We start from the raw sequence: 17,256 nt of genomic DNA on the forward strand, positions 1-17,256 counted from the left end.
TTTTGGATCCGAAATGGCGCCAGTTTTGTTTCTCTTTGTACTGCGCGTCTTCAATAAGCTTTGAATGCTATATGCGTATTTCAACGGGTTTTCTTTGATTTTTTAAAAACAAAAATCTTTATTGCTTTAGTTCAGGTGGCGGTTTAGATGTGAAAAGTTAGCCTTGTGATCGATTAAAGAAAGAAACATCAACTACTTACGCCGACTGCAGAGAGAGGTAAACAACACTTAACTTAGCGTAATTTACGAGGGTGGCAATAAACATTTAACGCAGGAAAAAAACAATAGACATCCTACTTCAGAAAAAGTCAGCTGAGTTTGATGAGGCTTCAGGTACAGCTAGAAAGAGTCAAAGATAACACAGGAGGAATGTGGGTCTTATTCCATAATAACTTCTACATGTTAACAATTTATTGCAGTTATTGCACGAAAGGTGGCAAATAGGGCTGCAATTTATTACCTGCATTGTCAACCAGTCTGGTATGTGTGGTTACCTAATAAAACTGACATATCTATTGTAGAATGGTCCCGTGGTGTAGGGATGGAATAAACCCATATGCATGCCTTTTGTGAGCTATCTCAGCCTGGTGCGCAAACCAAAGTACAGGGGAATTTAAATTAAAATTTTAAAAAGTCTTGTCTCCTTTTCTTCAGTGAGAGCGGATCAGCCTCACTCAAAGGAAGTTTCTGAGATGGAAGCAGCTCACATCAGCCCAGAGCTTCCTATTCGATGGGTTGTTTCTGCAGACAGGACTGTTGAGATCAAGGAGGAAGTGACTGAGCTGGGGTGTGACCAGGCCAATGAGCGGATCCTGCAGGAGGAAACGCCACCTTCTAGTATCGCTGGGAGAGGTGAGTGAAACTGGAATGCAGATCTATAGAGGGGGGCTTTATTGAAAGAGGGGAAGAACGCCTGTGGAATGTATTACATTTGGGGTGAGGGAGTCATGTCTTCTGTTTGTTATATTATTCTGTAGTTAAACATTCTGCACACTGTACTTCATCAGAAAGCTTTTGACATTCCCCACTAAAGAGACCCTAAATCCTTTTGCAAATGCCAGTACTGGCACAACATGGTCAATTTCACCTGTTAGCAAGACGAAGATGCACTTTTATTTTGGTACCATATTCAGAATTTTAATTACAATGAAATACAGGGTGATTAGAAAGTAAGTTTACCACATCAACGCACCACGTCTCACCTGAAAGACGGAGCACAAGGAGGTTAAATGACTTGCTCAGGGTCACACATTGTATATTGAGGAGGCTGTGTGGTCCAGTGGTTAAAGAAAAGGGCTTGTAACCAGGAGGTCCCCGGTTCAAATCCCACCTCAGCCACTGACTCATTGTGTGACCCTGAGCAAGTCACTTCACCTCCTTGTGCTCCGTCTTTCGGGTGAGACGTAGTTGTAAGTGACTGCAGCTGATGCATAGTTCACACACCCTAGTCTCTGTAAATCGCCTTGGATAAAGGCGTCTGCTCAATAAAGATAATAATAATAATAATAATAATAATAATAATAACATCTCATAAAAGGTAGGCATAGGAACTGTGTTCTGTGAGTGCTGCCGTAACTGTCCACCAGTGGAGAAAAATGAACGAAGCATGGTGTGTAACAGGAGGGGCCAACCGTAGTCTTCAAGAGCTGCAGTGTACTCTTTCCACCTGAATTTAAGCCCAGATTTAATCAAAACTTTGACCTACCCACAAATTCTGACAAAAAAAAGAAAACACCATTGAGTACAGGTTTAATTTGCGACTAGCGGATGGGTTTAAGTTTTAATCTGGGCCTTAGTAACACATGTACTTTGGAAAGGACAGTGGTGCGTTCTGGAACCATAACACTGCAGAGATGGAAGTAAGACTCCCATTACATAGCAGTTTGATCCAGTACGGGTTTTATGAGTTGCAGGGCTCTTGTAAAAACTGTACTGATGTAGATAAGCTAATATATTTGTAATATTTGAACTCCACATGTCTATCTATGCAAATGTACTAAAAATAAAGAAACGGGACTGAAATATTCAGCACCTGGTATTTAATTATATACAGAAGCCTACAGCTCATAAAACCTGGAATGGATCAAACTGCTATGCAATGGGAGTCATATTTTCATCCTTGCAGTGACAACATATGAGTGCTTCAAATATCAATCTGAGTGCCCAATATGGAAAGGCAACATCCTACAGAAGCCAGTAACTCATAACCTTTATCGACATTCATAGTCACACCAAATAATAAGCAAAAACAAAACCCCCACCATTCTAAATGTCCTGTGTCAAGTTAAAACTACATTTTAAATGTCATGACTTGCATCTCAGTTTCCTCATTCATTTTCATACCCTGTGTAGATTTTGCACTTTTCCACATTCTGGAACTCTGTTGCAAATTACTTGTTATGCAAATAGTCTGTTTCAACATTGCTTCTGTTTTGAGGGTCCATTGTGTGCTGTGAGCAGCAAGGAAGAGCCAAATACGGAAACACAAACCAACAAGAAAACTGAGACTTCATTCATAAGTGGTAGCAAGATCTTTAAAGAACACATCTATGGCACGCTTCTGGTTTCGGAACTCGGAACTCGGAACTCGGAACTCGGAACTCTGAATTCAGAACCTTCGATTTCAGTACTAACTGCTTACTTCCAGGCTGTACCTCTGATCTAAGGCAATTCTATTTCTATTCTCTCCATTCAAAATCAGCAATTGCAGAAATGAGGGAAATAACTCTGGGATTCACAGCACATTGTCTCTTTGATGGCTTGCGTTCAACCTTGGTCCCTTTGTCTGGATTTATTTTGAAGATGCACCTATTAGACAGGAAAAAATAATACAGTCAAATATTTTGCATATTCTTTCCCACTTCTATAACATATTAAACGTAGAACGAGCGCTAGGGTATATTTCAAATGAATGGCTTAAAATAGATTGTAATTATACACATGCTAAGAAATTTACAATTCAATTTTCAGATTCTAACAAGATAAAGGTTACTTATTGCAAATATATTTTAACATTCATCATGATTGTATTGTACATGGCACAATACATGTACAAAACATATGTAAGGCATTCACATTGTTAAAGACAGTAAAAACAAATCTAAAATCACAGAAATTCAGTACATGACTGTTCTCAACAAGACAGAGCAATAAAGATAAGCAAATAAATAGACAGTGATTAAATCACAAGATATCTACTGTAGAAGTGTGAGTAATTTAACATTTATGTAGTAAAATGAATCACAAAATTATTTCTATAAAAAAAAAGCATTAACTGCTACTTTAGATAATTTCCTGATTACTTTTAACAGGGATAAATATCTTGAGCATTATTACTGTCATAAAGGTTTCAGAGATGTTTGAATGCCCCAGTAATGTAAACAGGTCATAATGCTTATCAAACTACAACGTACTTATTTTTTACAAAATGGGTTGGGAAATATCTGTGTCCTGATAGGCTGAATGGGTGTTCTAACCATTGTGTTATTGGGCAGCAGTGTGGAGTAGTGGTTAGGGCTCTGGACTCTTGACCGGAGGGTCATGGGTTCAATCCCAGGTGGGGGACACTGCTGCTGTACCCTTGAGCAAGGTACTTTACCAAGATTGCTCCAGTAAAAACCCAACTGTATAAATGGGTACTTGTATGTAAAAAGAATGTGATATCTTGTAACAATTGTAAGTCTCCCTGGATAAGGGCGTAATGTTAAAACTTTACAGTAATGTTAAAACTTTACAATGCATTAGTAAGACTTGCCTAGAATATTGTGTTCAGTTCTGGTCAGCTCGTTACAAAAAGGATATTGCTGCTCTAGAAAGAGTGCAAAGAAGAGCAACCAGAATTATCATGCCTTTAAAAGGCATGTCGTATGCAGACAGGCTAAAATAATTGAATCTATTCAGTCTTGAACAAAGAAGACTACGCGGTGATCTGATTCAAACATTCAAAATCCTAAAAGTTATAGACAATGTCGACCCAGGGGACTTTTTTAACCTGAAAAAAGAAACAAGGACCAGGGGTCACAAATGGAGATTAGATAAAGGGGCATTCAGAACAGAAAATAGGGGGCACTTTTTTACACAGAGAATTGTGAGGGTCTGGAACCAACTCCCCAGTAATGTTGTTGAAGCTGACACCCTGGGATCCTTCCAGAAGCTGCTTGATGAGATTCTGGGATCAATAAGCTACCAACAACCAAACGAGCAAGATGGGCTGAATGGGGCCTCCTCTCGTTTGTAAACTTTCTTATGTTCTTATTACACACACACACACACACACATACACTATAACATGAAAACATGGAAAATCACTCAAGATATAGACTGTGTACAATTATTAAAAATGTAATTCTGAATTCAGATCGTCTTCACAAGACATTTCTTGTTAGTCATATGTTTTTGGTATATTTCTAAAAAATACCAAATAAAAAAATATACTATACTCTGATACTTTATTAGCTAAAGGTTTTATAAGATAACTGCGTAGCTGTCCACCATTCCTCAATCAAAAGTTGAAAATACATCGCCGTAAGATTTTTTTTTGAAGGTCTCGTGCAGATCCTTGTTGCTTCATCGTGAGATTTTTCTTTGAAGGTCTCGTGCAGATCCTTGTTGCTTCATCGTAAGATTTTTCTTTGAAGGTCTCTATCAGATCCTTGTTGCTTCATCATAAGATTTTTCTTTGAAGGTCTCGTGCAGATCCTTGTTGCTTCATCGTGAGATTTTTCTTTGAAGGTCTCGTGCAGATCCTTGTTGCTTCATCGTAAGATTTTTCTTTGAAGGTCTCTATCAGATCCTTGTTGCTTCATCATAAGATTTTTCTTTGAAGGTCTCGTGCAGATCCTTGTTGCTTCATCGTGAGATTTTTCTTTGAAGGTCTCGTGCAGATCCTTGTTGCTTCATCGTAAGATTTTTCTTTGAAGGTCTCGTGCAGATCCTTGTTGCTTCATCGTAAGATTTTTCTTTGAAGGTCTCTTGCAGATCCTTGTTGCTTCATCGTGAGATTTCTTTGAAGGTCTCTTGCAGATCCTTGTTGCTTCATCGTAAGGTTTTTCTTTGAAGGTCTCTTGCAGATCCTTGTTGCTTCATCGTGAGATTTTTCTTTGAAGGTCTCTTGCAGATCCTTGTTGCTTCATCGTGAGATTTTTCTTTGAAGGTCTCTTGCAGATCCTTGTTGCTTCATCGTAAGGTTTTTCTTTGAAGGTCTCTTGCAGATCCTTGTTGCTTCATCGTAAGGTTTTTCTTTGAAGGTCTCTTGCAGATCCTTGTTGCTTCATCGTGAGATTTTTCTTTGAAGGTCTTATCAGATCCTTGTTGCGTCATCGTGAGATTTTTCTTTGAAGGTCTCTTGCAGATCCTTGTTGCTTCATTCGTGATTAGTCGTATCATTTATTTTTTGTTGCTTCTAGAAGACAGTTTAGGACTCCATTTTAATATACTCACATGTGACTGTAAAGCTGGTGATGAGTTTTCAAACTTTTATTGGTTTGAGGATCACCAGGAGATCATCTTATGTTAAAAATTTGAAATCATCTAAGTTTTCTACACCCAGGTTTTTGAGTGTGTCCAAAACAGAACTGAGAACACTGGTGGTCAGGTTTAGCAACGCAGAACGAATATAAGAGAATGACACAGAATCCACAGTGCTTTCCTGTTCCATATCTCTTAATTCAAATGCAAAATAGACATTACATTAATAAAAACATCATTTAAATAATGACCACCTGTGATCACAGGTCAAAAAAAGAAATCAAATAAAACAGTGATCTACATAGCTTTTTATATTACAATACTTAAAGGTAAACATGTTAGACACAATTTTGCACACACACAAAAAAGGTTTTGAAATGAGTTGTTAAAGCTCAGATGAGTTCTCTTCTATCAGTACTCTGCAACTTAATACAAAATACAGCTAAAAATAATAAATAATATTAAAGCAGGTGACGTTGAACTGCTAGGCTCGCTCAGTAGAGTCAAACTTCCACTGCATGAGATGGATGTGTTGTTTTTGATGGTGTGGAAGCTGGGTTTACAGAATACACAAGGCACATATACATGAAAACAGATTATTTATTTGGTCAAATCAACCAAAGAGAGCTCTCAGGGCTGCTTTTAGATGGAACAGGAAAAATGAAGGGAACTTTCAAAGTTAATGTATCTAACATACACCGAACCTAATGTCATTTCTGAGCTGACAGAGACCCACAACTTTTATACAAAGTAAAACAGTTAAACAATTTCTAGGCAACAAGCCTTGAGACTTAAAATGACCTTGAAAGCAGGGTTAGAAATGAACTGTTTGAGGAGGTGGCCACTTCAAGAAAATCTGGGGGTCCATTCCAGTCAAGAAAATCTGGGGGTCCATTACAGATTTTGGTGGCCCTATATTTTTCTAAGTGAACTTAAAAATAATCACAATAAATCTTGCAAATAACACAGTGTGTCAACAAAATTATTTAAGCAAATATATATATATATTTATTTTGACAAAAGAATACCACACCTTAAATGACACTGTTTGCATCAGCAGTAGAGACAGTCACAGGAAAGACTGTTGCTAAGTATTATTTGAAAGACATGGCACTTTACTCAAATATAAAATGTTTATCACAGTACAATGGTTTAAGTTAAAAAAAAATGTATTGTACAATTTAACCTCGAGAAACACTTTGAATAAAATGTATGTGAAAAGGGGGGTGTTGTATAATGGGGGGGGGGGGTGTCACTGTTTTGGTTCTTATTTTTACATTCCCCATACAGAATATATAATCCCAACATAAAACAAAACATTGACCACTGTACATAACATTTCCTTTGTAAATTGGGCCAGTGTTGGAAAGTGTGTTGAGTGGCGTACCTGCATCTGTGTCGCTTCCCAAATGGGAAACACTGACTCGAGCCGGCACAGATCACTATTTGGCTGCCAAACACTTTTTTAAATAGCGGGTCAAGAGCAGCTGTGCTGATCCTCTGTTTTTTTTATACCGTATACAGATTAATCCCACACATCGGATGGAACTGTTTTTTCACTTGCCTTTTTTGCGCAAATTCTGTCAAGGTTGTAAAATGCAACATTGTTGGATTGTCAAATTATTAAAATACAGTATGATCAAAATTGAGCCACCTTCACAACCGTTCGAGCCACATTTCAGTTCTATTTCATTTGAGTAGAACTTGAAACAGCAAATAATGACTGGGAGATTGACGTCTGACTGTAACTGGTGGGTTTACCTTCGTGGAACACACATTCCCTATTATTATTGGCTGTTTAATATGAGTAGCTTTTGAAACGGCCAATGATAGCAGTCAGGATACTGCCTTGGTAGAAATTCAGCTAATAGAGATTGTGATCAGTGGTGTTTTACAATATTGTAAGACCAAGTATTTGTACAGTAGTTCAAATTTAAGGTTGCGGTTAATGTAACCCCATATGTTAGCATTAAAGTATGACTGGTATTTATTGAAAGTACTCATGAATAAATAAACAGGCATTGTCCTTGTAAATTGTTCCATCAGAATGATCCAGTGACAAGGGTTGCAAGAGTTGCAATTTTGTTTCACACAGATCCCAAAGAGAGCCGTGCTGTCCCTGAATCTGAAGCACAGGAGGGGCCAAGGATAGAAGCAGTTTACAAACAAGAGGAGTCATTTGACCAAGAGTGGTGTGCAAGTCTAAAGCAGGTTACAGAGCTGACATGTGTTAAAGATGAAGAGGTCCCTCGACTGGAATGTGTTCCTATTAAAGAGGAATTCATAGAACAGGAATGTGTCCCCATCGCAGAGGAAGTTCCTACTGAAAATAATGTCTGTACACTTGAGGAGAACAACAAGCTGGGATCCAGCCTGTGTGATGATTGTCCACCTGCACGTGAACTGGGATTTAAAGGTAATTCTACAAAACAAGCAACATTGAGCTGTCTATTAACCTTGCAGAAATTGGTTACTAAACTGTAGAAGTGTGCTGAAGATTGACATGTTTGGTCATTCTCGCTCAATTTAACCTAACAACTATGCCAATGGCTTGCAAGTTGCAACATAACTGTCCTTGTTACTGTGGCATCTGCTAGATGTGCACCCACTATCATTCCTCTTTCCAATGCTGTTTGCAGTTGTGCTGCTCCCACAGCTTTATAGTGGTGCTGGGATCACATGTCTCATCAATGGGTGATGCCAAATCCAGTCAGGTTGCTAAGTGTCACCAGAAGAAACATTTCAATACAGCACTTGCATGTAAACCTGATCTTATACTTTTATTCGTCAAAGTGATATTAAGTGGTGTGGAAATCAGTGACTGGTAAATGTGAGTGATATTAACCGGACTGTGTTAATAATCAAAGTGATATTCTCAAGCATTTGTACTTCTTGACACCCACTATATTATGCCCAGCAAATTTCAATGTGATGATAATAAAAGGAGGCTGGTATTAACAGGAGTGATATTAAGCAGGTTTGACTGTATTCTCATCAGAGTTCACTCCAGGAGATGGTCATGGTTATGAGGGGAAGCCCTGCAGAAGTGATTATGTAAGAATGCTTTACAATAACCTTTGTCTCTTCTTTTCTCTAGCTGCTAAAGGGAATCGCACAGGAGGGACTCTGTTTCCCTGTGCTGATTGTGGGAAGCATTTCAGTCATTTATCACATCTTAAAATCCACCAGCGCAGTCACACAGGAGAGAAACCGCATCACTGCACTGAGTGTGGGAGGAGTTTCACGCAGTTACAAAATCTTAAACAACACCAACGTATTCACACAGGAGAGAAACCTTATTACTGCACTGAGTGTCGGAAGAGATACAGTCGTTTATCAAACCTTAAAATCCACCAGCGTGTTCACAGAGGAGAGAAACCTTATCACTGCACTGAGTGTGGGAATAGTTTCACGCGATTAGAACGTCTTCAATCACACCAGCGCATTCACACAGGAGAGAAACCTTATCACTGCTCTGAGTGTGGGAAGAGTTTCACGCGATTAGGAAGTCTTCAATCACACCAGCGCATTCACACAGGAGAGAAACCTTATCACTGCACTGTATGTGGGAAGAGATTCACACAGTTAGGAAATCTTCAATCACACCAGCGCACTCATACTGGAGAGAAACCTTATCACTGTACTGAATGTGGGAAGAGTTTCACAAATTATAGGTCCTTGAAAGTCCACCAACAGACTCATAAGAAAGGAATCTTATCAATGTAGTGAATGTCTGAAGCATTTCAGTCACTTGTAATACACCATCAAATTCACACAAGAGTGAAGCCCTATCCCTACACTGAAGAGAATTCACAGAATTTCAACCACTTGAGGACACCTAAACACCAGGAGTAAATCTGCCAAAAATAAAAAAAAAATTATTGAAAACAAAAGAATAAACTTGCTTGATAAATAGTGTTACTCCTAATCACTTCAGATCAAAAACTTACACTCAAGGATGGAACATATGAACTACTGCATCTTGTTTGGAGCATTCATCATTGCGTTGGCCATTAGGATTTTGTTAGATCACATTAGAAATCTATGAAATAGATTGTAATTGCATCTGCAAGATTCCACTTCTTCTCTGTTAGTTTGAACATTAGGATTATTATATGTAACTCAATCACTAGTGACCAAGTCTCCAGAACTTTCGAGTCAGTTCTGAATTTCATAACTCAAACAAACATGGTTTTGTTGTTGACAGGCTCTGACTGCAATATAATCCCTCCCAATATACAGTTTCACAATCGAAATCAGAAAAGTGATTTTTGTCAGTAACCTGAGAATTAATGACAAGGGTGCACACCTTGAAAATGCCCCCTTTTGGAATTATAATTCAAATAATGAAAGTGTTTTATTATAGATCACATCTAGGGGGACACACAAAGGGGCACCATCTTAAAATGTAGAGTACAACTCACTGAACAAACCATCCCCGTATTCTGCTTTACAAAAAATCATTTAAAAAAATTACTCCAAAAACTGAAATATTACCTTCATATGTTGTGTTTTCCTCCTATGAAATAAATCCAAAATAAACAGAAAAAAACTTCTTGAAAAGCCTTGAACACAATATACCCTCCTTTTTAAATGCAGGAAAGGCTGTGTTGCACTGCAGTTGTTTTCACGGTGTGTTGCCTGTTCCCTTCATGCATTTTCATTAAAATGCTGCAAGAGAAACTCTAAATAACCAGATTAATAAATATACCAAGGACCTGAATTTAGTGTGCTGGAGGTGTTGTTGAAATATTTTAGATTTAAATAAATGTTGATTGTGTAAGCTTAGAATTAAAAATGTATTGGTTCTAATTGACATGAATTCAGCAGATGCCCTGGAATGTATCATAAGTCATAACATTGGGTCTTGTGTGTAAAAGGAGGTAGATAGATGTGTTTGAATTATGTGACACTTGGCTTGTAAGGTGGAGAGATAGGCAATGCATTACTGGCTGATTTCCAGGAGATTGTAAAGTAGATAGTGAGGAGGTATAGGGGAGCAGAGTGAAGCAATTCAAATGCGTTTCTTTTTTAAAGAGCTGAGATAGGAGAAAATGGGGGGGGGGTATGGTTTTGGGTGTAACTGTTATGTGCTATCTGCATGTAGACTTGAAATGTGGTTGCAAAGTTGGCATATATATTGTGTATGTTGCTGTTACTCTGGTCTCAGACATACCATCTTGCAGACGCCAATACATCTCTCATGCCAGAGAAGCACTCAGAAACTAAACTTATACTCTGAATAAGATCTACTCTGCAGCCACTGAAGAGACTTTTCTGTTATCTGCTGTTTCCACAATAAAGACTTTGATAGTTTTGACAATCTTTGCCCAGACTATTTTTATTGTAAAGACAAACCTTACAATTGCATGTTCTCAAAGGAACAATTATACTGTTTGGGGGCACAGTGGTTGATGACAGCACTGTGGAAGCCTGTCACACATGAAGTCTGGCCAATAAACCACTGAGTCACCTGAACCCCAACAAACTACCGAATGACCTGACACCCCAATAAACCACTGAGTCACCTGAACCCCAATAAACTTCTGAATGACCTGATGCCCCAATAAACCACTGAATCACCTGAAACCCAATAAACCACTGAGTCACCTGAAACCCAATAAACCACTGAATCACCTGAACCCCAATAAACCACTGAGTCACCTGAACCCCAATAAACCACTGAGTCACCTGAACCCCAATAAACCACTGAGTCACCTGAACCCCAATAAACTACTGAATCACCTGAACCCCACTAAACCACTGAATCACCTGAACCCCAATAAACCACTGAGTCACCTGAACCCCAATAAACTACTGAATGACCTGACGCCCCAATAAACCACTGAATCACCTGAAACCCAATAAACCACTGAATCACCTGAAACCCAATAAACCACTGAATCACCTGAACCCCAATAAACCACTGAGTCACCTGAACCCCAATAAACTACTGAATGACCTGACGCCCCAATAAACCACTGAATCACCTGAAACCCAATTATTATTATTATTATTATTATTATTAATTTCTTAGCAGACGCCCTTATCCAGAGCGACTTACAATTGTTACAAGATATCACATTATTTTTTACATTCAATTACATTATTTTTTTACACATTATTTTTTACATACAATTACCCATTTATACAGTTGGGTTTTTACTGGAGCAATCTAGGTAAAGTACCTTGCTCAAGGGTACAGCAGCAGTGTCCTCCACCTGGGGATTGAACCCACAACCCTCCGGTCAAGAGTCCAGAGCCCTAACCACTACTCCACACAATAAACCACTCAATCACCTGAACCCCAATAAATCACTCAATCAACTGATCCCCAATGAATCAATGAAGCACTGAAACATCCAGCCAATTGCATTGTGTGAAGCCTCAATGGAACATAGAACAATTTGAATGGGCTGAAGCCTTTGTTTTATCTGAAGCCCTCATAATGATTTCATAAGGCATCATTTCAGACTGCTGATTACATGCATACATCTAGTGCCCCAATATTAGGATCAGTTTTTCAAAAGCTATTTTTAAATGATGTTTTAATTTTAAATTCACAAAATACAAATGATTGTGCCAACAATGAAGTGGGCTGTGTGGATTTATTCATATAACAGGGTTTTGAAGTGCAGGGTTTTAATAGTTAATAGACCTAAAAAAAAATCAAGCAGACTGATTTATGACGTCATTAAAAAATATTGCAGTAAATAAGCATTAATACACAGGTTTATTTCTCATATTTTATTACAAAAAAACTATGCAATTCACTTTTAATGCAGGAAGTCTATACTATTTAAAATAATTCAACAGAACAAACAATTAAAATGTATTTTCTCGATTATCATGTCAAAAATGCCATCTTTTGCAGATTTGTTATGGTAAGCATTTAAGAAATCCACTGGGACAGTTTTCAAAGTAAGTGTTGCTTTATTTTTGAAAATACACACTATTGTTTTTGTGAAAAACGGAATATATTATTTGAATAGAAGAAAATAAGAAAATAACACTTTCTTTACAATTGCAACACCACCCTTACAAAAAATACAAATGCTATATTTTTGACGCATTAGTACTGCAGTACTGCCGTAACTGCATGTTTACTGCAGTGCAAATAAATACCTGCACTGCTCCTCACTGTCTCTGCATTGTACTGCAGTGCACCTGTATTAGTGCTGGAGTTTATTTTTGTAAGGGTATAATTGTATAAATAACATTGTGTGTAGTAGATCCGCGTAAGTGTAATGTTGTTGAAGCTGACACCCTGGGGTCCTTCAAGAAGCTGCTTGATGAGATTCTGGGATCAATAAGCTTGTAAACATTACTGGGGAGTTGGTTCCAGACCCTCACAATTCTCTGTGTAAAAAAGTGCCTCCTATTTTCTGTTCTGAATGCCCCATTATCTAATCTCCATTTGTGACCCCTGGCCCTTGTTTCTTTTTTCAGGTCAAAGAAGTCCCCTGGGTCGACATTGTCTATACCTTTTAGGATTCTGAATGCTTGAATCAGATCACCGCGTAGTCTTCTTTGTTCAAGACTGAATAGATTCAATTCTTTTAGCCTGTCTGCATACAACGTGCCTTTTAAACCCATAGAAGACTAAATGTGGGAGCTGTCGCTATTGAGCCAGCATCAACCACGGACTGCACGGCACTACTGTTTCACTGTTACTGTATAAATCACCAGTTACACAAGGAGCACGCACTGTTGGGATTTGTGTCTGTGTATAGTGTGTGCTATTATTATTTCAGGACTGAACCCCCTTGGTTTTGACTGGCTTTACACATCGCTGTGTATGATCAGTATTGTTATTTAAAGCAACAAATAAAGCTTTGAATTTACCTTTGGAACTGTTGGACTGTTGCATCACCTCTACACCTGTGCACTACAAACCAATTTGCCACACCTACAAATAGGTAAAACAGGCAGCAAATGCCCCACAAACCAGCAGAGGGGTCCCATTGGTTTGGTGCTCCAGAGAATATGTTCATGGATAAACACTGAGTTCAAAATGTAAAGCTGGACAGCAGTGCTGCTGTTTTCTATCAAAGTGGTATTTGTGTTTTAATAATGTCTCAATTCATGTCCTTGTTTGTTTCAGAAGTACAAAGACACACAGAGAAGGTATGTAAGATGTGGCCTGTCTTCCTCTCTTGTATTGAATGCAAACACAGAGCAGCACTAACTCCTGAATATGATTGCAGAGCCGAGTGCACACTGCAGGATCCACAGTGTGTTTCAGGAGCGCTGATAGATGTAGCCGAGCACCTGGGATTTCCTGAAGTACAAAGTGTGGGAGAAGATGCTGGGGATTGTTCAATACAGTGAGTCCTGTGGGGAGCATCACAAAGGAGGGGGGGGGGGTGCATATAACCACAATCCACAATGTGTGTAAGCAGCAAGATACAGCTCACAGTGTTCTGTTCTAGAGCTCTGTGATAGAACTCTGTGAGCATTTACAATGCTCACTGAACAGAGTTCCAGATTTCTACTCCTATCATCCAGCCAGACATCAGTTCAGCATTTATATACTGTACACCCTCTCAGCCAATCAGGGCTGGGCTTACACACGCTTTTAATGGATCTGATTTAAAAAGGTTCATATTTAAGGAGATTTCTGTTTTTAAAAGCTGTATTTGATATTGAATAATAATATGAGATGGTGCATTATAAAGACAAATATACAATTCTTACCATCTAATTTATTAACATGCTTGCAGGTAGATGTTCTCATTTCTAACTCTGTCTCTCGTTTCCTCTCTCAGCTCCAGCGACTCTGGATCCCAACACTTCACACCGTGCTCTGATAATGTCTGAGGATCTAACAAGTGTGACACACAGCAAGGAGAGACAGCAGCTTCCTGACAACCCAGAGCGGTTTGATACCTGGCCTTGTGTGCTGGGCTCTGAGGGATTCACTTCAGGGAAACACTGCTGGGACGTGGAAGTGGGGAGTAACACTTACTGGTATCTGGGTGTGACTAAAGAGTCCAGCCAGAGGAAAGGCAGCTTCACTTGGAACCCAGAAGCAGGATACTGGATTATAGGCCTGGTGGATGGGGATCAGTACAGGGCAGGGACCTCACCAGAGACACGACTCACTGTGAAGAAGAAACACCAGAAGATCAGAGTTCAGCTGGACTGTGACGGGGGTTTGGTGGCGTTCTTTAACGCCAGTGATATGAGACCTAGCTACACTTTTAAACACAGATTTACTAAGAGAACGTTTCCATTCTTCTGGCCTAGCTCTGCCCCTCTCAGAATTTGCCCTGTGAAGGCAGTTATAAAACTGGACTAGCCCAATGTGTTCAGGATAAACAATAGGGATGTATAATAATAATAATAATAATAATAATAATAATAATAATAATAATAATAACAGTCAGAACGTGATTGGGAGGGAAATAAATATTGAAAATTAACGGAAACATTTAAAAAAGTACATTTTACTCTTCCAAGGAAGGGCTGCTTTTTTCTATTTAATTCATGAAGATACAATATGAGGGACGGAGGAGGGTATTTTAGAAAATCTCTCCTGATTGGTCGAAAACAGTCACATGGGGGTGTTGATATTACAGTGTATCACCCTGGGGCACTTCTTTTCAAAAACGGGCAAATCAGGCGTAAGAGAGGAGAGTTAGTGTTAGTGTTATGGAGTAGTTAAAGTATGCAGGCAATCTGGTCCCAACAATATTCTAGATCAGGGGTGCCCAGGACATCGATCGCGGTCGACCAGTCGATCCCAAACTCGTTTTCTAGTAGACCGCAGAAAATGTAAAAACGTCTGCGGTTAAAACTGTTTTTTCCAATTCACAGCGTGGATATATTCTAACCCCTTCCCGGATTCCGGGCTCTCGTGGTTACTGTTCAATCACCCCACAAGGTGGCGCTGCTTAACTCTTAACTGTATTCCCTGCTGCTGCTGTGTGTATAGTAGCTAATGCTCTCAGTTACTGCTGCTATTTCCTGTCAGTTTCTCTTTGAAATCACACATGTGCAATTCCAGCACCTTATATAAGGTGACTCTTTACAGCTCTCTGTATAATCAGGATAATTTAGTACTTTATAAAAACATAACTTTGGTTGTGCTCATACTACTGGTACTGTTGCTAGTTTTATTATCTTCCTGGAGGATGTGTTGCAGTATTACCAACTGGTTTGTAATGGTTTTGTGTGTGTGTATGATTAAGGCAAAGTCAATTCTCCCTGTGCCTCTCCCGGCGCTGTAGGATATTTCGGAGGGGTGAGTTTTATTTTCTTTACTGTGATTTATATTGTGTTTCACGTTCATTTGAGAATTGATATTTTTTTGGCGTGCACATTTATGTATATTTCACCAGATTGATTTCCAGTTATTTTCTGTTAAGGCACATTTGATGTTTCTTTGATACACAATTTATTTTATTTCTTTCTTTTTGTCCACCCCTCCTATGTGAGCACATGCTGGGAGAGGTTCAGTAGTTTTATCTAAAACTACAATGTTTCGGATTGCTGTTCTACTGTGTCTTGTTTGAGATTTCTAGTATTGCTATTGCCATCTGTCATATTAGTAGAACCTTCAACATTTGAGCGGTAGCCATCTTGTGGTGATTTCCAGTATTGCATCTATCATTTATTCTCTATTTATATATATATACAGTTACATTCGTTGACATTCGTATTTGTTCAATTCTTTGTTATGATTTCAATTTTGTTTTTTTGTTTTTGTAATAAACCTTTTAACCTCCATTCTGGTCTGCGAGCTTATTTAATTGAGCCTGTTGTAGAAACCTGGTAATTGTATATGTATTTGGTGTATAGGGTGTCCCTTTAGCTCTATAACATAAAATCTATATTGGAGGGTGTCATAGTCGAGATAGTTTGTAGGGATGCAATAGGACAAGGAGGGTCATAATTGCACTCCCGCTACATAAACATTATGTTATTTATACAATTCTATCTCTACAAAAATAAACGGCAGACTAATACAGCTGCGCTGCAGTACAATGCAGAGACAATGAGGCGCAGTTATATACACTGCAGTATACCCAGTGGATTTCTTAAAGCCTTAAAACAACACATCTGCAAAAGATGGCATTTTTGACATCATGATCGAGAAAATATATTTTTTTATTGTTTGTTCTATTTAATTATTTTAAATAATATAGACTTTCTGCATTAAGTGAATTGCATAGTTTTTTGTAATAAAATATGAGAAATAAACTTGCCTATTAATGCTTTTTTCCTGCAATATTTAATTGTCATAAATCACAGTCTGCTTTTTTTTTGTTTTGTTTTTAAGGCTATAAACTATTAAAACCCTGCACTTCAAAACCCTTCTTCATAATCCTGATTATTTGTAATATGAATAAATCCACACAACCCACTGTTGGCACAATCATTTGTATTTTATGAATTTAAAATTAAAACATAATTTAAAAATAACTTTTGAATAACTGACCCTAATATTGGGGCGCTAGATGTATGTGTGTAATCAGCAGTCTGAAATGATTAGGGCTTATGAAATCATTATGAGGGCTTCAGAGAAAACAAAGCCTTCACAGCTCATTCAAATTGTTCTATGTTCCATTGAGGCTTCCCACAATTCAATTGGCTGGATGTTTCAGTGCTTCATTGATTCATTGGGGTTCAGGTGATTCAGTGGTTTATTGGGGGTTCACACAATTCAGATGCTTCAGGGTCTTGCTAAACTCCATTCTTTAAGGGGAGTTACAGATTCACACCTTGGTTGTGATATTAATGAATGGCAAAGGAATTTCAAAATACCAAACCTTATCAAAACGCAGA

At 38.4% G+C, this 17,256-nt stretch overlaps 1 protein-coding gene across 2 annotated transcripts in view; it reads left to right on the plus strand.

The window, feature by feature from the left end:
• LOC131724953 (oocyte zinc finger protein XlCOF26-like) overlaps positions 1-10,878 on the plus strand; it is a 275,201-nt gene extending 264,323 nt beyond the window's left edge. Inside the window, exons 1-4 of one of the 2 annotated variants that reach the window (XM_059018105.1) lie at positions 84-217; positions 655-852; positions 7,562-7,882; positions 8,564-10,878. In XM_059018105.1, coding sequence (XP_058874088.1) covers positions 693-852; positions 7,562-7,882; positions 8,564-9,192 — 1,110 coding nt within the window. In that variant the 5' untranslated portion in view covers positions 84-217; positions 655-692 and the 3' untranslated portion in view covers positions 9,193-10,878. Of the gene's footprint in view, positions 1-83; positions 218-654; positions 853-7,561; positions 7,883-8,563 lie in introns of those variants that run through there. The other variant, XM_059018106.1, reaches the window with a different exon arrangement.
• Positions 10,879-17,256: the final 6,378 nt, after the last annotated feature.

This window comes from Acipenser ruthenus, chromosome 58, assembly GCF_902713425.1.
Source record: "Acipenser ruthenus chromosome 58, fAciRut3.2 maternal haplotype, whole genome shotgun sequence".
NCBI lineage: Eukaryota > Metazoa > Chordata > Actinopteri > Acipenseriformes > Acipenseridae > Acipenser > Acipenser ruthenus.